The 22,199-nt window shown below is 37.3% G+C and overlaps 1 protein-coding gene across 1 annotated transcript; it reads left to right on the forward strand.

Annotated features, from left to right (window-relative positions):
* Nucleotides 1-5,672: 5,672 nt before the first annotated feature.
* Nucleotides 5,673-21,789, forward strand: guf1 (GTP binding elongation factor GUF1). The gene is made up of 17 exons (XM_052089061.1): nucleotides 5,673-6,055; nucleotides 6,259-6,370; nucleotides 10,301-10,449; nucleotides 10,567-10,647; nucleotides 10,968-11,045; nucleotides 11,857-11,940; nucleotides 12,046-12,110; nucleotides 14,847-15,050; nucleotides 16,239-16,378; nucleotides 16,602-16,725; nucleotides 16,829-16,961; nucleotides 17,139-17,282; nucleotides 19,966-20,099; nucleotides 20,201-20,302; nucleotides 20,526-20,645; nucleotides 20,724-20,760; nucleotides 20,864-21,789. The coding sequence occupies exons 1-17, from the start codon at nucleotides 5,852-5,854 to the stop codon at nucleotides 20,990-20,992; spliced, it is 2,040 nt and encodes a 679-aa protein (XP_051945021.1). The 5' UTR covers nucleotides 5,673-5,851; the 3' UTR covers nucleotides 20,993-21,789.
* The last annotated feature ends 410 nt before the right edge of the window (nucleotides 21,790-22,199 follow it).

Raw genomic sequence — 22,199 nt, forward strand, 5'->3', positions numbered from 1 at the left:
TCTTGCTTATTGCTTATTGTGTAACGATTTACAGAAATGTAAGTTGTTATTCACTTATAACCTTCCCCTATGCAAAATAAAGCACAAAAATGGTAAGGATTTCAAAAATGGTGCGTTGACTCCATTTGTCATCTCTGGTTCTTCAGAGTCTTGTGACCAAACATCACTGATGTCAATGGCGCCATATGAAATTTGAAAGCTACAGAAGAGGGGAAGATTTTCAGTAAATAATGACTTGAATGAATTTGTTCCTCACACAAAGCTGTCATATGGCTTCAGAAGGTGTATAGTGCACAAATCATATGGACTCATTTATAGTGTTTTTATGTTATGTAAAAACCCAGTCCCCATTAACTTTCATTATGAAAGAGCAGCCAATGCTTTTAGAGTATATCTCCAATGCAGATCAATTGATTGCATCTCAAACTTTTACACAAACACAGCCATCCACAATGTATTCACAATTAACAGCCAAACACGCTTAATGAATAATTATAAATTCAGATATACATAACCTACTTAAAACACTCCATAATTAATGCATTCACACGTCATGCGCACATCCATAAACACTCCAAATTGCAATTTTACATAACTGTGTTGCTCACAGCTGCAAACACTTTTCATTGCTAATATTAGTGCTCTTTTATAAATATCTTTATAAAGACATTTGATGTACCAGAAGCACTGAGATAAGTGTTGTATCCTCAGCACTGAGGCAAACACAAAGCCACAGCGAGGCTTGACAAGGATAAATATCAACCAGCGGCCGTCAGATATCAAAACCAGCAAGGCATTTCTCATTTGATTTCTTATTGAAGCAATATTCAGAGGGACCTGCTCACTATGAGTGGGCTGTTATGTTGCCATGGTAATGGTTTTCTTCCCACTAATTGACTGCTTAGTCAAGTGTGTTTAGGGTGACACCATGTGGGACACAAGAGACACTACACATAATTAACAGCAGTGGAATGGAATAGAATATTCCATATATTAACGTAGAACGTGATTGAATGCCAATCACAAATACAATTTGTAATACATTTCCAATTATTTTCCATTACACCATTACACACTACACTGTAAATACACTTGTTTTGAAGATTCAACTGATTATATTTAGTGCCTTGTTTGGCATGGACTCTTTTGAGTTTAACTAACAAATCTAATTGAATGTAGTAGTGAAAACTTCAGTTTCATTAGCTGAACTATAATTGATGTAGATGTAAAACTTCCACTTTAGTTTACAGAACTTTAAGACCTTGCTCTGTAAAGTTAGTGTACAGTAAACCTACTGGTCATTTTTAATTATCAAGCAAACCTTGCCAAATTTGTACAGTATTATTGGTCTCTTCTATAGAGACACAGGTGTCACACATATATTAGATGGTTTAGGAGGAACACACAAACCTCAGTAATAGTGATACTCAACAAACATCATTAAGTGAAATATGTGCGACTAACATCACACAACTACTAATCAACAGTGATGACAAAAACAACAGCAGCAGCACAAATTAAATTAATTATTTAAAAAGGAATTAATTCTGCAAATAGCAAAGAAAAAAGAAGCTTACAACACTAATCTCAAGATTTATTCATGATGCAATGCATGCTGGGAGCTATAGCAAGTCTTTGTTTGTTCAGACAACTTACCCAGGTAGCAAACAGACCATCATGGAAAACCATGGAAGAACACAATGAATGGCTACGGGCCGTACTGAAGTGCTTCGCAGAAGCTGGGTTGCAACTAAAAAAAGAGAAAAGCATTTTTGCTGCCACTCAAGTGGAGTTTTTGGGGTTTAGAGTGGATAAAGATGGCATCAAACCAACCCGTGAAAAAGTGGATGCGATCCGGAAAGCTCCGTCCCCACAGAACAAAACAGAACTTCAGGCATTCTTGGGGCTGCTTAACTTTTACAGCTGCTTTCTTCCCAATAAGGCCACCGTCAACATACAGTGGTCATTGCATCATTTCCAAACATATCTGGTCACCACAGATTCCTTAAATCTAAGACTTGGGAATATGGTCCCCTTAGAATTAAAGTAATTTCCTGTGTATAAGCCACAGGAGACTGTTTTATGCAAGGTAAAAAAACATTAATACCATATTAACTGCTCTCGTGTATTAACCTGAAGAAATTTAGAAGAATTAATGTATAAACTGCGGCTAATAGTTGGGAAATTACAGTACAAGGTTATATCTGATATTTCTGTCAAAATTAAGTTGTAGTAAACTATATTTAATTCCAAGGGGACGATATGTTGAAATGTCACTTTCCTGTTGTATAAGATCGCAGCGAAGCTCTGGATGGAAGTAAATGTTGTGATGTTTGGCAATGTATTGTACATTGTACTGATTCTGTTTCATACTGTTCCATATGCAGAGACAATGGAAAGACAAAAAAAAAAAAAAAAAAAAAAAAATTCTGCAGTAATGGAGCCAAAAGCCTGACCTTGCCAGCCATACCACCATTTGCACCATCAGCACCTGCTGTGACAGTCCCTGAACCAAGACAAGATGGTACGTAGAATTAACTCCTTACGTAGGAGTTTTTAGTAATTACTAAAACTCTCTAACATGGATTAGAAACTGTTCAAGGAACAAAATAAAATGTATGTAACCAAAAAGGAGAATAAAACCAACTTCGCCTGGCTAAGTTGTACTATTTCAAATGATAAACCTTTTAAGCCCTGCTTTTGACAATTAGCCTTAATATCAATTTGCTTTGATTTACAACCACAATTTATTTTTAAATTGGGGACGTTATGTAAAATGCAAATTAAAAATCATTAAGGAGCATGACAGGCATAAAAGATCTGGAGGATAGGCTATCAAACAGAGACACACAACGTTCTCTAGTAAATTCTAATGATGTTCTGTTACTTCACTTAAAAGAATACTAACATATGTAGAGATCTAGACCTGGTTTACTGCTGCTTAACACATGATTTTTTTTCATAGACAAGATATCTTACCAGCTTGGGTGGAACATCTGCCAAAGACATTGTCCACAGGATTATGAGAGAAATAATGACCAATGAGTTGGCCAACAATTTTAATTGGCAAGGGAGAGGACAGAAGAGCCCATTTTCTACACTTTTGCTAGCAAAAGTTGTCATAGGTGATATGTTTTAAAAAACATTCAAAACTAAGACATAACTTTGAAATAGCAAAAGAGAAATCAACCACTTACAGTTTCACATAACGTGTCATTGAATGAAATACAATGCAAGTCAATGAAAGAATGCCAATTACTCCACTAATCATACAGAACTCTACAAAATAACCCTCAGATATGATCTTTCTGCTTACCCTTTCTCTGTTTAATTTTCTTTAATTTCATGCTGACAGATGCAGACAAAAAACAAGGAGCAAAAGTGGTGGAAGCCGAGGAAAAAATAAAAACCTGGCTGAAGTATAGTGGAGACCGAAATGGAGGAAGAAAAAAAAGAGCAACAGAAAAAGGTACACAAGGCCTTTTTAAGGCTGATCCAATATGTTATTAATTATTATATATATTAATATATAAGTTTTAAGTAATTTACATTTTGATAATTACTATATTTTTCTTTAACACAGAAAAGCAGATGCCTCCCCCTCAAGCAGATTCCAGCAGCTGTGAAAGTGAATGTAAGTGTCTTCCAATGATTGTTTTTTCTTCCTCTGTCTAACCCCACCACTAAACAGAGGTGTATTTCATCTTTACTAGGCGTACACTAGATGTATAATAAATTTGCTACCCCAACATGATGATAATCTCTTGCTGGCGGGAAATAAATACTACAAAAGTGGTGGCGGCTCAGTGGTTGAGGCTCAGGGTTATTGACCAGAAGGTTGGGGTTCAAGCCCCAGCACCACCAAGATGCCACTGTTGGGCCCTTGAGCAAGGCACTTAACTCCAGGTTGCTCCGGGGGGATTGTCCCTGTAATAAGTGCACTGTAAGTCGCTTTGGATAAAAGCGTCTGCCAAATGCATAAATGTAAATGTAAATGTACTTTTCCCCCTTAAAACTATACACTCAACTACTAACACCATATTCTTTCAGTTACACAGTATTTAGCTTAGGTCTCAAACTGAAAAAAAACAACATACACTAAATCATTGTAAATTAATGGTTAAAATCATAATGCACCAGAAAAGAAAATTATGGTATTTTAATGGGCATTTTTGTGGTAAGTACTTGTAGAAATTACAGCAAAGTCTAAGAGTCAAATGTGTAATTTTCAACATTTGATATGTTGACTATGTCCTTTTCGCAAATGATCACATTCTGTTTTTCTGTTTGCTGTTTTTATATTTTGCACAACACCCCAACTTTTTTTCTGTTTTGGGTTGTGTAATTAAAATAGAACGACACATCTTAAATGTTCTAAAAAGTTGTTTGTATGTTTGTTGTTTTTTTACAGGAGAATATGCTGCTGCTACTTCTCCTCCGCTCCGTCTTCATCATCAGAGCCACTCAGTGGGTTTTTTTTGGCCTTCTTCTGCATTTTCTTTGCTGCCTTTTTTGTCACTTTTTGGTTCCTTGTTGATTTCTTTGGCTTTATGTTTTACTTTTCTTTGCATTTTTATATTTTTTTTTAACAACAGCACCACAACACGTTGTTAATTGCATTAAATTGCAATAAGTTAATTTTGTTTTCAATAAAAAGGGTCATTTTTATAACCAATTCAGTTTGTCTGTTGTGCCATCTCTTAATGCAATTCAACAATGAATAGGCCATTTCACAATCTTAAAATTTGAGTGTAAGGTAGGTAAACCTATTTATTTATAAGTTTGCGAAGGTCTGCTGACTGTCCAATGACATGGTTCGCCCAATGTTGTTTTAGTGTTTTTTAGGTTGGCAGAAGGTCTGCTGGCCGTCCAATGACATGGTTGGCCCAACGTTGGCCCAACGGACAAAATTACGTTGGGCCAACATCAGCACCCAACGTTGGCCCAACACAACAACAGACGTTGTGCCAACATTGGGCCAACGTCTGTTTGCTACCTGGGTAGTTAAGCGAGTTGAGATGACAAATGCACTTGTTGCTTCAACTTGCATGAGCACAAGTTGATCAAATCACACATTTATATGTAAAGTTCAATGGACAATTTAGTTGTGTCAGCTCAAAAAAGCATCTTGATACAACTAGATGTAAAAAAATGAAGAAAGAAAAATCAAATAGACTTCTTTTACCATTTTGGCATCAGGCAATTGCTGAATCTAGGCTGGCCAAGGAAACAAAACCAAAAAACACCAAACCTTGTAGGCTACACATTAAAAAAATACAAAAAAATTATTCATAGATGAGGTCAGAGGATGACATTTCGGTTTATCATCTGTGAGAACTATACATATAAAATGTTAATTTATTAAGTTTATGAACACAGTTTTTTTTTTTTTAAAACATTAGTAATGTTTATTAAGAAGAGTAAAAGTGAAAAATTATTTGAGAGAAAACACCCACATACGAGCTATCCTATAATAGACAAATAACAAATTACATTGCATAATATTAAAATTAGAATATATTTTAAGTAAGATTTCAAGGTGTACTTCTTCTACTACGTGCTTTTTTTTTTTGTAATTAACATGATTTTAACGTATTCCAAAAGCCTGCTCTATTAACAACAGTACCCACAACCCCAAGCGTGACGCCTGATGATGACGTTTCACTAGACATGGCAGCCCACTGTGGCTGTCACACTGGAGTACACAATGCTGCTACACCGTTAGAAATGTGCTTTTAAATTAGTCTTATGATCGTACGGTCTTTTTCGATGGGAAAATATACTCAGCATGCAATCAAAAGTTATACAATTGATTGTTTTTGCGGAATAACATGTAAGTAAACTGCTAGAGATGATGATGCATTTGTCTCTATGTAGAAGTAAAGGGCTCTTCCTGCCCTTTATCAAACACTGTCCTGATATGAAAGTATTCCGCATTAAACGGAGATCAGAGGGAATCGTGAGCACCTGCACTGTGATCAGACACAGGTGGATGAAAAGGGCCTGTTTAAGCGTCAGTCCTGTCAGAGAGTTCAGCTCAAATGCAACTGAGAAGGTAACAAACAAACAAACAAACAAAGATGTGATTTTACTGTGCGTGTGACTAATGGAATGTGTTGGTTTGAATTGTTGGGTCGTGCTCTCAATAGACAGGCTATAAATGAAATCATGTGTATTTTTACTACTATATCTAAACAAGGAGGTGGGGTGGACTGGTTGAGGTTGTTCTATATCTTTAACTTCTTTAATATTTTTTAGGAGAGTATGGACATGTCAAAGTTTCCAGTGGAAAGAATTCGGAACTTCAGCATTATTGCTCATATCGATCACGGCAAGAGCACTTTAGCAGACAGACTGCTGGAGATCACAGGTGAGAAAACTGCCATTTCTGTTGACGCTGATGTCATTTCCTATGAATTAAATGAGCCTGGATGATCTGAAGGCAGCCTGTAGCTTCCTTGTTAGCATGCCCGCTTTCCATGCCGGAGACCCGGTTTGAAACCTGGGTCTCCAGTGGTGCGGTGACCCGGATGGTGCCATTTGGGGGGGGTGTTACCTCACTCCCCTATCCTCAAGAGGTGCACTTTCTTTCTTCTGCAGAACATAAATGAAGATTTTTAGGAGAATATTTAAGCTCTGTTGTCAGTACAATGCAAGTGAATGAACAATGCACTACAACTATGAAATATCACACGAGTAATCATGATTAAATATTTTAACACTGACAACACAATATTTTATTAATGGATGATTGTTTTTTCAGATAAAAAAATGTATTGGTTGATTCTCAAACACAATACAGAATAAAGCAAAATATACATGCACAGAGTCAACCATTATCGCCCTGTAGCCCCCATTAATTCCCTGTCCCCCTCCCAGTCCCCAAATCCACCCCAACCCCCAACAAACATTCCCATGGTCCAAGCCTGAGTATACACATATAAACACCTTGCCTTCCTACCAAAACAAAATGAACTACTTTAAAAATATTACAATCGCATCAACTCTGACAGCCTGGTGGAAAGTAAACAGAATTAATAAATCACCACTAACTCCATGTAGATACACCCCAATCTGGCACGATCCTGATTTTCAACTATTCAATATTCCTGTCCACTTCCCATCATGGCAGCACAAAGGAATCACTCACCTCCATCATTTATTCCAAAACAACCAATTCATATCATTTAACACACTAGTCCAGAAATACAGTCTAGGAAGAGGACAGTTTCTCCAGTATTAACAAATAATATTTAATGATAAATAAATCAAAGATTAATATAACCAATAACCCAACACACTTCTCAGTTAATGGAAGAAATAATGAAAATCACTCATTTCAAAAAATGTATCTCCAAACTCTGTAAACTAATATCACATACTGATGTAACTATAACTCTAACAATAATCAATTGGGGAAATGATTTAGCGCTCTCCTCCAACCCCGAACTCTTTCTCTATGACTAACAATACAAATTTACAACTCATACAATACAAGATTATTCATAGGACCCACATCACCCAAAAAAGAAAGTTTAAAATGGGTTTAAGCGACACAGACACCTGCTCACAATGCACTTTGTGTAGCACTGATGATTACTTACATGCCACATGGACTTGTCAACCAGTTTATTCCTATTGGATAGCAGTGACTGATAAACTTTCCACTATTATGGGCTGTAGAATCCCTCCATCACCATCACTCTGTTTACTCGGTAACACCATAGAAGTCGATAATCTTCCAACCAAATATAAAAACCCATTCCTCATCTCTAACTATTGCCAAGAAAATAATTCTGTTGAACTGGAAATCAAAAAAATCTATACATGTCAATCATTGGATCAATCTTCTTACAGAATACATCACATTAGAAAAAATTACATTCACCCACAAGAAGAATATACTTACATGCTTAAGCTCTGTTTCAGCACTTTTAATACTCTTTTCCAATTCCATGAATTCCTGTTCTTTGATCTTTTTAATGAATGAGGCATATTGTATGATCCACCCCCTAAGGAACTGCCTTAAGAACCACCTATGCCATGCCCACAAAGGACCAATTGGCTTCTACATAAACATTGACTTCTGACATTAACAGTTGTTGAAATGCTGAATCCTTTTGAAGGGATGCATTTAACAAAACTATAATGACTCTTTCTAAATGTTCTTTTATCTGTTTGAGACAGTTAAATTGTAAATGCTTACTAATCAATGAGATGACTCCCCTGCTCTTTCTCGAACCAGCATTACAAACACATCTCCATCCCATGCACTGCCAAGTTTCTCTTCCTGCGAAGAAAGGTGTTGAAGGAACATTATATCATATTTATTTACGCTTAAGAAAAGATAAACCTTCTTTTTATATTGTGCCCCACGCTCACGAGATTTTTCACAACACTATTGTTACCAGATTGCTAAAGTCTTTTTTTTCATGTAAACCGTGCCATTAAATTGCACAAATGTATTCAATAAAATAGGCCCCAGTAAATAATAACATCGAACCCACATAATGAACAAACAAACTCAACACTATGTCAATAAAGGGAGAAATAGAGAGAGAAAAAATAGTGAAAGTCAGTGGACAGCCAACAGAATGACAAACCCTCTCAGACTGCATCAGGAAAATGTACGATGTGTAGATCATATTATTGATGAAGTGCAGGCAAGGTTACCCACTAACATCATTGATTTAATGAAAGTTATAGCTTGTTTTGGGAAAGTAAAAGTCATGCATCCATCCTTGGCATCAATTCTCAGCTTAGCAATGTGAAGCTGACCTTCTGTTCATGCAGAAATTTCTTATACTCTTTGAATCTATCCCGCTTCGCTTGCACAGCTTTGACAAAGTCCTTAAAAACCATAATGTTGGAGTCCTCCCAGCACAACTTTGTTCCTCGCCGTTCTCTATTTGCTGATCGCAAGAATCTTGCCGGGATGGATCGGGGTCTGTCACCTGTTTTGGGTAACTGACCGAGAGCCCTGTCTCGAGCTGGCGGCCCGCTGTGTCAAACAAATTCAGAATAAGCCCATCCAAAAATGTAACCATATTTTGACCTTCCCTCTGGGATTCCAACGAAATGAACATTATTACGTCTGCTCTGATTTTCCTTATCTATTTGTTCCCCTTACCTGGTCCATATCAGCCTTGGTGGCAGGCGGTTAGCCTGTAGCTCTTTCCCAGCCGACTCCAGAAACTCGACTCCATTTTCAACATCGTAATCTTGTAATCTGGGTGGAAAGTTTCACTTCCGTAGATGTGGTCACTCGACGTATTTCTGCGAGGTCCTGTATGTTGTTCAAGATTTCCGTTAGTGCCGCATAAATGTTCGCAATATCTCGACCTGTGTCATGAGGCTCGCTGTCATTATCAACTGGACCTCTGCCATATTGGTCCCGTGAGGCATCAGACACATGTGAACATAAGTGCTTTTTAATGTCCTCACAGGCCAACGATTTCAAATGTGTCTACATCCTACACTCCCAGCACAGTTTAACAATTGTCCACACTGTTCATTTTTGTTTAAAAACACATTGCTTTGGGGGTCTGGGTAGCTCAGCGAGTATTGACGCAGACTATCACCCCTGGAGTTTATGAGTTTGAATCCAGGGCATGCTGAGTTAATCCAGCTAGGTCTCCTAAGCAACCAAATTGGCCCGGTTGCAAGGGTGGGTAGTGTCACATGGGGTAACCTCCTTGTGGTTGCCATAATTTGGTTCTCGCACTTGGTGGGGCGCGTGGTGAGTTGTGCGTGGATGCCGCGTTGGATGGTGTAAAGCCTCCACACACACTATATCTCCGCGGTAACGTGCTCAGCAAGCCACGTGATAAGATGCGCATTGACAGGCTCAGGTGCTGAGTCAACTAAGATTCGTCCTCCACCACCTGGAGTCACTCCGCCACCACAAGGACTTTGAGCGCATTGGGAATTGGACATTCCAAATTGGGGAGAAGAAACTAAACAAAAATGTACACTGGGATGTTATTTTCCTTCACCGCAATTGAACACTTTAGAAAACGCTCTCCATAAATGCATACTTTGGAAAACGACAACATTAGGAAACTTAAATAGGGTTTTTCAACATCAAGATTTTGTATGTATTTTAGGTGCTGTTTCATTTTAAATGTCCTTGTGGTGTGACAAATACATTTTATGAAGTTAGAATTGACCATATAGCCTCTCAGATAATATTATCATATAAACGGCATGAACAATTTACAAAATGCTCTTTGAAATGATTTTTGATTGCATGTCACAATGCAGGACATTTCAGCTTCCCATGTGTTTATTTGTTGTGCAGGTGCCATTGTGAAGTCAGTGAATAACAAGCAGGTGTTGGATAAACTGCAGGTGGAGAGAGAGAGAGGAATCACTGTGAAAGCACAGACTGCCTCGCTCTTCTATCAGTATGAGGGCCAGACGTACCTGCTCAATCTCATCGACACACCGGTCAGTACAATGAGTTAAACATCCTGAGAGACAACTGAACTCAGAGGAATTAATCAGATCTATTGTTTTCACAGATGTGTCATTACGAATGACATAATTCAAATATTTTATTTTTAGGGTCACGTTGACTTCAGCTATGAGGTATCCCGGTCCATTTCTGCTTGCCAAGGAGTTCTGCTGATTGTCGATGCAAATCAGGTGAAACACTTTTTCTTTTTTTTAAAAGATTGGCAAAAGATTAGACTGACCGTTGTACTTTGACAAAGCCTCTAGTAAAGGTTGTTCACTCTTCAGTATTTGAATTTCTGCACATTAATAGACATAATCCATTACCTACTGTAAAATATACTGCCAATATTGAAAACTACAGTTTTTCTTCAATTACTTTTTAAACTGACCTTATTATATTATATATATATATATATATATATATATATATATATATATATATATATATATATATATATTATTTGATTTTGCTGTTTTTTTGTTTGTTTTTGTATTTCTCTATTTTAAAGGGGATTCAAGCGCAAACAGTCGCCAATTTCTATCTGGCATTTGAGGCTCAACTAAAGATCATCCCTGTTATAAACAAGGTAGAAAATTTATAATCTTTCCTCTAAACTCTAAAATGTAGGTGGCACTCAAACGCATCTCAGCCCTCACAGATATTCAGTCTTATTTTCAGTCTAATTTTCAGTTTATGCACCACCCACATTGTTTTATCGAATATCTCGGCCTCTGAGTGGACTAGAAGCTCAATCTAGATGTCATTATAAAGCTGAGATCCTCCCCTTTGCGATATATAACACTTTATCATCAATAGTTGATGACATATTTTTCTGATGATTTGTTTAGCATGCTATTCTGCTGGACTGTATATTTTGTTCTGGACATCTAAGATATAATATTACACACAGTTGTACACAGACAAGTACAAATGGCACATTTTGTAGAAAACTGCCTAAGGTAGGTTCACTTACAGGACAGGTGGTCAAAGCTCCACAGAATGCAGGAACCTTGAGAACTGATTTTTAAAGTTTCCACTACTTTTAATTTGACACAGCGTCCTAAAAATGCACCATTTATGACGCTGGTACATCTGGACTCAGTTTGTCTTGGTTGTTGTCAGATTGGATGTTTCAAGCTTCTTGGAGAATTCTCCGCAGTTCTTCTGTCTATTTAGGGTGTCTCAATTTATTTTAAAATGTTACTATATTGGAATGAATAGTATTAATAATGTATTATGGTATTAAGAATATTATATCAGTGATGTCAGAAGTGTTATCATGTCCTTTTGGTGTTCTGTATTTCACATTGACTTAAATTGAAGCTGCACCCATACACCATCAAACCCTATTTTTCTACCCTTTGGCATTTTACTGTGGGATCTTTTTTTATTGGTAGATTGATTTGAAAAATGCTGACCCAGAGAGAGTGGAGAAACAGATTGAAAAAGTCTTCGATATCCCAAAGGAGGAGTGTATCAGGGTGAGATCTGTTAGAAGATTCGGATTATCATGTTTTTAATATATTTTGAATCAGCTCATGATAACTCTATTCATCTTTTGATATTGTGGTGATCATTCTTTGTAGATCTCTGCAAAACTGGGCACTAATGTGGAGCAAGTTCTGCAGGAGGTGGTGAAACGGATCCCACAGTGAGTGTTTCACATTTCATCACAAGAGCGCACTCTTCACACAGTATTCAAGAGCAGCACATCCATTTCATTGGACTAGCTTTGCATTGCTAACATCATCAGATAAAAGAACCTCACCGACACCCAAACCCCAGATTACATGATTGCGAGCAGGTAGTAAACAAAAGAGTTTTAAAAATGTAGAGAATATTTCAAATCTGTTGTGTGATGTGAAAAAGAACAGGTTTCGTGACATTCTAGCGAGTGCTTGAGGTTATCAGACCAATAACAGAGTCAGTTACAGATGATGTATTTTTGTGAATCCTATTTCACCCTAAAATAAAAAGAGAACTCCGAAATTATATTTAGCATGAAGAAAATGAAGCTTATTTAGTACACAATTTTAAGCCTATTTTGTATGAATAATTTTACCATTGTTACATTATTTTCATGAAAATGTACTGTAATGTTCAAATCATTGTATTACATAAGTTTTTTATTATAGTTGAGTAAAATGACTGTATCACGGTAAAGATATCTAATGAGAATCACAATTGAAGCTTATTTTGCACATATTTTGAAGCCTTTTTTGTATTAAGAACTTTTACGTTGTGACCTTTTTTTATATAAAATGTTATCACTTTTCCCCCTATATTTCTTGATTTTTGTAATGCTAAAAAGTATTTTAATACATTTATACAGTTTTTTAAACCATTGTATTACAGTAGTGTTTTTTTATTTTTTATTTTGCTACAGTTTAATTATTGTATTATGATTAAAGATAATCTAATGAGAATCACAACTGAAGTTTATTTTGTACGTATTTTTAATTTTTTTAATTACTTTAATAATTACATTTCAAATTATTGTGATGCAAAAAAGGCTTCTTTAATCTATTTAAACTATTAAAAAAGGATTAATTAAACTATTAAATTAGACTTATTTAGACTTTTTGAATGATCAATTATGTAATAGTTTTGAACAGAGTCAACTATAGCGTAGCATTTAATCAAGTGTTTAATACATTTGTTGTACTTTATACTGATTTCTTTAAATCATTGTATTACAGAATTCATTTTTTATTAAACTACAGTAAAATAACTATTACAATAAACATAATCTAATGAGAATCGCAACTGAAACTTATTTTGTTGCTTATTTTGTATTAAGAACTTTTACATTGTGATGAAAATGAATCACGTTTTCTCCAAAATTTCAAATTACTGTAATGCGAAAAAAGGATTCTTTAAACTTTTAAATTATGCTGTAAGACTATTTAAATGGTCAAATATTGAAATAGTATTTAGTGGTAAATGGTATTTCAAAAAATCATTGAATAAAAATGAGAATCTCGACTGATAATAATCAATATAAAATAAAATGTTCAGATGTATTACAGTAATACTTATTTGAAGATTTTTTTTTTTTTTACACTTGTCATGAGAAAAAGGGCACAGTTTTGTATATGATTTGATTTTGAGTGAAATATGACATGCATATGTTTTCATTAGATTCAACTATTAGCAGTGTAAAGTTATAACACAGACTAGAGGCGGCGAGAGCGTCAGAATTCGCTCTGGCTGTCCTGCCAACAACGCTATTGCAGATTCGTGGAAGCTCTGACATATCTGAAATAGGCGGCAACATTCGTTCAGAATGTTTGTTTTTGTGAACTATATTTAAAGGGGCCACAAAACATCTAGACATGTCAACCGGTATCTTTTTGATGACAAATCACAAGTAGCGTAGATCCTCATGAACTCTTTTAATATATTATTATATAATTTTATATAAACCATAATATCCACTTCATCAACTCACCTGGCACACCAACAATTTCAGACACCTTTGTCCACGCATATTTTTTTTAATTTAAATCCCTGTAAGCAAACAGGGACAGATCGTATATTACGGGAAAACCCGCCACGGCAATAATCAGTTTCTCCTCCATTTTGTATTCAGAACTAATGTTTGGTGGGAACCAAAGTTTACACTGTTGTTCTCTAGACTTCGCTAGAGCGGAGCACTTCTATATTCCAATATGTTGCCGCCGAATCGCGTCACAGCTCGTTATCATAATGTTGCCCGCACTTGAACTATCCTCTGACGCTCACAACGCCCAAGACTTGCTGCGCCGCTTCTCGCCGGCGAGAGACGCTGGCTGACATAGAAAATGAATGACTTCCGGTCGATTTGACGCTCTCGACGCCTCTGGTCTGCACGCACGGTTAGCTGCAAAACTGCATGGATTGTCTTTTAAGTTATATATTTAGCTGTATATATTTTACTGTATTTATGAAAGTTACTATGAACCAGTTTGCTTAAATTTCCTGAATATTTAGAGTTGAACTAAGACATGCTACAGCATTGTTAAAATGATTTCTCTGTTCATATATTCACATTTGTACTTATTTCATCCGAGTGTTTGGGAAGTTCTTGTGATGAGGACAGAAAAGAAGTCAATCAGGAAGTTTCAATGATTTCAGTAAATCGTATGTCATCTGTGTTTTCAAAGTGCTTTATAAAAACTAAATACTAGCTCGGCTACATTCCCGTCACAGGCTCTCATATTCTCTACTTAATATGTTTTAGAAGTAGGTTACATTGTTGACATTACACATGTGGGACATAATTGCTCTCAACTAACAGCTGGATCATTCTTTATGCATCAAATCCACCTAGAAAATATGAATCTGAAATTGTGGAATTCTCATACATTGCTTTGATGACATGAAATTGTTTTCCTGTGTGATTCAGTCCAGTGGCGCGAGTGGCCGATCCGTTTAAGGCTCTGGTCTTTGACTCTACCTTCGACCATTATAGAGGAGTGGTGGCCAATATCGCTCTATTTGGTGGACGTGTGTCCAGAGGAGACAAGATCGTCTCCACCCACCTGGGAAAGATGTATGAGGTCAACGAGCTGGGCATTCTGAGACCAGATGAACACCCAACAGAGACGCTGTGAGAACACACTCATCTACACTGACTTTGTAAAGAAATCAAACCCTTTTTTATTAAGGTACCTCCTAAGGAAACTGGTTTCAAACAGACTTCCAAAGCAATCAAATTCATGAAGTAACAAAGTCTTTCTAGCATGCCAGTCCACCGTCGGCCATCTTTGGAACATTTACATTTATGTATTTGGCAGATGCTTTTATCCAAAGCGACTTACAATGCACTTATTACAGGGACAATCCCCCCCGGAGCAACCTGGAGTAGGGCCTTGCTCAAGGGCCCAACAGTGGCATCTTGGTGGTGCTGGGGCTTGAACCCCTGACCTTCTGGTCAGTAACCCTGAGCCTCAACCACTGAGCCACCACTGCCCCTACAGTGCAGTGGTGGCTATTTTCTGGAGGCTATTTTGAGTCATGACAGTGCAGCTCCTATCTACTTATTATAAATAAATAAAAGTACTTTCTTTTATCACTGTTCTTCATATTCCTCTCATATTATTGCCCCCTTACGATACTGTAAATCACTTTTCCTGTATTCCTCATTTGTATGTTGCTTTGAATTAAAAAAAATATTTAACACTCTGTTAACTTAATAAATGTAAATAGAAACTCCATGACAGCTGTACATTCATAAATAACATCTGCTGGAAAATGTTGGCAAACGAAGCAAATCACTGATTCATTTATAATTTAATATTTAAACCATTCTTACTGATCCTAAGACTATCTCAGTTCATTCTCGCAACTTTGACAAAACCATAACTAACAAATATAGAACTTTTTTAGAGAATTTGCAACAGAAAACGTAATCTTCAAATTTTTGAGGCATTAAAACACATACTGTAAATGATATGTCATCCTAAACACCACTAGTATTTTCACTAGTGGCCTCAGACCTTAAAAAGCAGGCCTTAATAGATAATCAAGCCAATATCTCATGTCTACAGTGATTATTTCTCGATAGAATTAAAATTACAAGTTAAAAAAAGTGAATAAAATGCACTAAATTCATTAAAATAAAAGGTCTTCTTTCAACCGCTCCATCAAAAGACATTTGTATTCTTTCCACAACCCTCGCTGAACCGCAGTAAGGTCTAGATGCCTCCTACCTCTGTATACTGCCTAAATACACTTTTAGATGCAGCCCCTGTCAGCTGCACTCACTTCAACTTTGACCTTGTACATTTGCCCTCAGCTATGCCGGACAGGTGGGTTATGTGGTCGCTGGGATGAAGGAGGTGAAGGAGGCACAGATTGGAGACACTCTTTACCTCCACAAACAGCCTGTGGAGGCGTTGCCAGGGTTTAAACCGGCTAAAGCCATGGTCTTCGCAGGTATGTGTGCCAAACACTTCTGCTAAGTAAGGGATAGTGTACAGTCAGCTGGTAATTTTTGCTAAATCAACCCTAATAGGGTGATTTTGGAAAAGCGCTTCTCTGTTATGTGTGCAGTATTCGTCAGACGGTTAGTGAATAATGTGTGGTCATGCCATGTGAGTTTGAGACTATGCAGAATGGTTACCGTTAAGTAGAGATGACTTTTTTTTTACTTTTCCAGGCATGTATCCTATGGACCAATCAGAATACACAGCCCTGCGCAGCGCTGTGGAGAAACTAGTGCTGAACGACTCCAGTGTGACGGTACAGAGGGACAGCAGCCTGGCTCTGGGAGCTGGATGGAGGTACATACACACGCAGTGTTTCGGTGTTCATTGCTCAGTCAAGCAGGTACCATTTTACTTTTCAATATTTAAAGCAGTGTTTGTCTCTCTTTCTGTCACTAAGGCTGGGGTTTCTAGGTTTGCTGCATATGGAGGTGTTTAACCAGCGGTTAGAGCAGGAGTACAATGCGTCTGTTATCGTAACCGCTCCGACTGTGCCATACAAGGCTGTGCTGGCATCTGCTAAACTCATAAAGGTGAGACTCAACAACTTGCTTCAATATCATCTTTAACCATCACTCAAAATTGACATGATTATAAGATGAAGCTGAATGTTTTGTTGTTATCAATAAGTTCTCAAAGACTCAAAGCCGAATGTTCAGTGTTCAGGACAAATAGCGCAGTTGCATATAATAATGAACAGTGTTGTGTAGGAGCACGGTGAGGAGGTGATCACCATCATCAACCCTGCGCAGTTCCCAGATAGATCACAGGTGCTGGAGTATCTGGAACCCATGGTGATTGGAACAATCATCGCTCCACATGACTTCATTGGGAAGATCATGAGCCTTTGTCAGGTGAGATCAAAGTTGACAGTTAATGTTAACCAATCACCTAATAGTTTGAGGTTGCTTGAAATTTATCTTCAACCTCCATGTCCCAGTCACTATTTTGGTTTCCAGCTGGTAGGGGTTCAGGTGAATATGAATGGGACAATTTTTTTCATGCTCTCCACAATCCACCACAAACTGACATCGAGGTCTGGCTCCATTCTTGTATGCAAAGCCCACTTTCCACAATTCCAACAATTACCAGTGGATGACTTATTGAATATCCCGTTTCACTCGGAAATACGTCACGTTATGGAAGCAAAAGGTGTTTCAAATACTCTTTCATGTTGACTTTCAAGACATCAACTATCAAGTGGCTTAAGTTTGAGCTTTTCATAATATTCAGAGCTTCTGTCGTGTTACTAGTTAGGTAGAGATTGTCAAGACAAACTTTAATGTTGGCTTGACAAAGCATTGTCTGAAAGTTTAAACTTCGAAAGCTTGAAGTTCGAAGGTTACAGACCCTAGGCAAGTTTATTTATATAGCACATTTCATACACAATGGTAATTCAAAGTGCTTTACATAGAAGAGATTAAAATAAGAATAAAAAAATAAGAATAATTGAAACAGTTTAGAATAAAATAAAATCCAGTACAAACAGTCGGACACACAGTGGCACAGTGCACAGTTCAGTAAATGCACAGCTAAACAGATGTGTTTTGAGTCTGGATTTGAATGTGACTACTGTAGGAGCACATCTGATCTCTTCTGGAAGCTGGTTCCAGCTGCGGCTGGCATAAAAGCTAAAAGCAGACTCTCCTTGCTTAGAGTGAACCCTTGGTATTTCTAGCTGATGTGATCCTAATGATCTGAGCGATCTGTTGGGTTTATATTCAGTGAGCATATCTGCAATATATTGAGGTCCTAGCCCATTGAGTGATTTATATACCAGTAATAATACTTTAAAATCAATCCTAAATGTAACTGGGAGCCAGTGTAAAGACCTGAGGACTGGTGTGATATTTTCATATTTTCTGGTTCTGCTCAGAATCCTGGCAGCAGCGTTCTGTATGAGCTGCAACTGTCTTATGGTCTTTTTGGGAAGGCCAGTGAGGAGTCCATTACAATAATCCACCCTGCTGGTGATGAACGCATGCACAAGTTTCTCTAGGTCTTGAGTGGAAACAAAGCATCTAATTCTTGCAGTATTTTTCAGATGATAGTTTGCTGATTTAGTTATTGCTTTGACATGACTACTGAAACTAAGGTCTGACTCTAGAGACACACCAAGATTCCTGACTTGATTTTTAGTTGTTTGACCCCTAGCGTCAAGGTATGCATTCACCTTGAGAACTTCATCTTTGTTTCCAAACGCAATGACTTCAGTTTTGTCTTTGTTTAACTGAAGAAAGTTTTGGCACATCCAACTGTTTACTTCATCAATGCATTGGCACAGGGAGTCAATGGGGCTGTAATCGTTAGGTGATAGGGCTAAGTAGATCTGTGTGTTATCTGCATAGCTGTGGTAAGCAATTTGGTTCTTTTTCATTATTTGGCTCATTGGGAGCATATACAGGTTGAACAGGAGTGGCGCAAGAATTGAGCCTTGAGGGCTCATGTCATTGATGTCCACTCAGACTTATGGTCTCCTATACTCACATAATAACCTCTCCCTTCTAAGTATGACCTGAACCAAGTCTAGTTAGAGAGACGGATAGAAAGATAGATGGGTGGATGCATAGATGATGGATGGATGGATGGATGAAATTTGGTGAATGGATGGACAGTTGGTTGATGGATGGATGGATGGATAGAGGATGGATGGATTATGGATGGGTGGATGCATTGATGGATGGATGGTTGCATTGATGGACAGATGGATGGATGATAGACGACAGATGATTGGATGGATCGAGAATGGATGTGTAGATGGATGGATGGATAAATTGGGTGAATGGATGATTGATGGATGGACGGACTGAGGGATGGACGATGGATTAGTGGATGGATGGATGATGATGGATAGATGATGGATGGATGGATAGATCATGGGTAGATGGATGGATGATGGATGGTGGATTAGTGGATGGATGGAAAAGAGGTGAATGGATTGATGGATGATGCATGGATGGATGGATGGATGGATGGATGGACGGACGGACGGACGGACAGACAGACTGATGGATTAGTGGATGGATTGATAGAAGGATGATGAATAGATAGATGATGGAAGATGAATGTATGATGCATTGATGGACAGATGATGGGTGGATGCATAGATGATGATGATGATGGATGTATGGATGATGGGTGGATGCTTAGATGACATATGTATGTATGGATGGATGTTTAGATGGAAGGATAGATCATCGATCAGTTGGTTGGTCGGTAGGTAGCTGGTCAGTTGGTTGGATTTTGGAAAAACCCAAAACCAAGTCTGTAGAATAACAGTATGCTGGCTTTGTCAAGCCAACATTATTTCAAACTTGAAAAAGATGTTCCCGGTTTTAACTATTTATTTACTTGTAATTATGGTAATTCGCACATGATAACACACCATGAACCCTGGGTTGCTCCAGAGGGACTGTCCCTATCTATTAATCTGAAGAACAAGGTCAAAATACTAAATATCATCTCAATGTTTTGCAGTCTCTGCCTATTTTGAGCCTTGGGTTATGACCCATAATGCAATTCTTTGCTCTTTTGAAGAGCCGCAGAGCCATTCAGAAGAACATGTTGTACATCGATGATAATCGAGTGATGATGAAATACGTCTTTCCTCTAAACGAGATTGTGGTGGACTTTTACGACCAGCTAAAATCCATGTCATCAGGATACGCCAGGTAATCTTGATATGACAAAATTAACCTCCATTAATATTATGTTCCAGTATCTCTATGTAAGTCAGATGATTATAGTCATGGTAGTCATTTTTAATTTTTAGTTTTGATTACGAGGACGCTGGTTATGAGGCAGCTGAGCTCATACGAATCGACTTCCTGCTCAATGGACGACCCGTAGAGGAACTTGCCACTATCGTTCACAAGTAAGCCTGACAGAACAAACTTGATAAAACACAATTTATCAAATCATGATCTAATTATGGATTTTCTTTTATTTTCAAAGTTAGGTTACAGGTGCAAAAAATGTAATTAAATACCAAGAACTACATTTTTACTGGATAGTGTTTAACTCAACATCAGCTCCTATTTGGCTGAATATTTTCTTGAATGTAGTGACACAACCTCTGAGTTGTCCATGTCGTTTAGAGAGAGAGCGTACAGTGTGGGCAAATCCATATGTGAGAGACTGAAGGATTCCATCCCGAGACAGATGTTTGAGATCGCTGTGCAGGCCGCCATCGGAAGCAAAGTCATCGCTAGAGAAACGTGAGTGTGAACTGATTGAATTTCTCTGTTACAAAGGAAACTACTCATCTTAATGCTCTTCGATAAACTTTCTTTTAGGATCAAAGCATACCGAAAGAATGTTCTGGCAAAATGTGTGAGTATCTTTCCATGTTCTGAAGAGTTTTTGGACATTGTTGAATGACATTTTTGAAGTTTTATTTGTTGGCTTTTTATTGATTGGCTGCTGTCCTCCCTAGTATGGTGGCGACATTACAAGAAAAATGAAACTATTGAAGAAGCAGGCAGAAGGAAAGAAGAAAATGCGGCGCATTGGAAACATTGACATCCCGAAAGACACCTTCATGAATGTACTTAAACGGAAGTAGTTTCCTCTGGAACTTCACCATAAAAATCATACAAATCTAGGGTTTCTTTAGGGTGATTTGTAAATATGAGATTGGAAGTGTATGGTGATTGATTTAGATATGTTATTAAAGATGATGGAACTGAGTGATATTATTCTGGGTACTTAAAGCAGGTTGGATTAATTAGTCTTCATTATGCTGAAACGATTCTGCAGTTCTCCCAGGAGCAGAGTCAGACTGCTTGCTAAGTGTTTTCATTGGAAACATTCATTCTGAGTGGACGCAGAAGTATTTGGCTGCACTGTTTTCCTTTGAAGACATTTGTTATTCCACTTTCAGGTAGTCAGAGGGTGAGTTATAGTGGTTGTGAATATCAGGTTCGATAAAGGTTGAGTTTGCTGAAGGATTTCTAAATGTCTGAGCTTTTGAAACTGAGCAGAAATCACACTTTGGCTTGTCTGCTGAGTCTCGTGCAACTTGTCGCAACGTGTCACATTTCAACCCCCTAAAAAAATATTTTCATGACAATTAAGCATTGTCGTAAAATATGAAGAAATACAATCTTTGTTTTAAGTTGGGTTTATAAATAAATAAATAAAAAAACGTATGTATAGATTTGTTTAAATAATGAATTTAAAAATGTCAAGTGGTGAAACCATGAAGTGAAAGTTATTTTAAAATATTTATTAAAAAGTTGACTTAAGTAAATACAAAAATGCACGTGAGTGAACAATATTTAATTTAGGAACACCTGTAATCTACATATTCATGTGATTATCTAATCGGCCAGTCATGTGGCAGCTGTGCAATAAAACCATGCAAATATGGGTCATGAGCTTGTTAATGTTCACATTAATCATCAGAATATGGAAATATGGCATGATTGTTGGTGCCAGATGGGCTGGTTTTAGTATTTTGTAACTGCTGATCTCCTGGGATTAGGCATGTGACGGTATCAAATTTCCATGGCACGATAATTGGTGAAGCTTTTATCACAATATATGGTATTATCATGGTATTGAATTACATTACAAAACAGGTTGAAAGATAAACTTTATTGTTGTTCTCTTAATAACAAATGTTATTACTTTAAACAGATAACTAAGAACTTTGAAAAAGAAAAAACCTAAATGTTAAAAAAAAACTACCATCACCACCATAGATACATAGCCAAATATAACATTTAAGTGCATTCCAATCGACCATTTGGTTCCTCAGAAGTGGACTT

This window comes from Xyrauchen texanus, chromosome 23 (genome assembly GCF_025860055.1).
Source record: "Xyrauchen texanus isolate HMW12.3.18 chromosome 23, RBS_HiC_50CHRs, whole genome shotgun sequence".
NCBI classification, from domain to species: domain Eukaryota; kingdom Metazoa; phylum Chordata; class Actinopteri; order Cypriniformes; family Catostomidae; genus Xyrauchen; species Xyrauchen texanus.

Bases quoted from the DNA above. Each gene is read 5' to 3' on its own strand.
- guf1 (XM_052089061.1), top strand. From the start codon at position 5,852: ATGATGATGCATTTGTCTCTATGTAGAAGTAAAGGGCTCTTCCTGCCC. The intron at 15,051-16,238 runs GTGAGAACACAC...ATTTGCCCTCAG, and splicing joins GAACACCCAACAGAGACGCT to CTATGCCGGACAGGTGGGTT. The intron at 20,761-20,863 runs GTGAGTATCTTT...TGTCCTCCCTAG, and splicing joins AGAATGTTCTGGCAAAATGT to TATGGTGGCGACATTACAAG.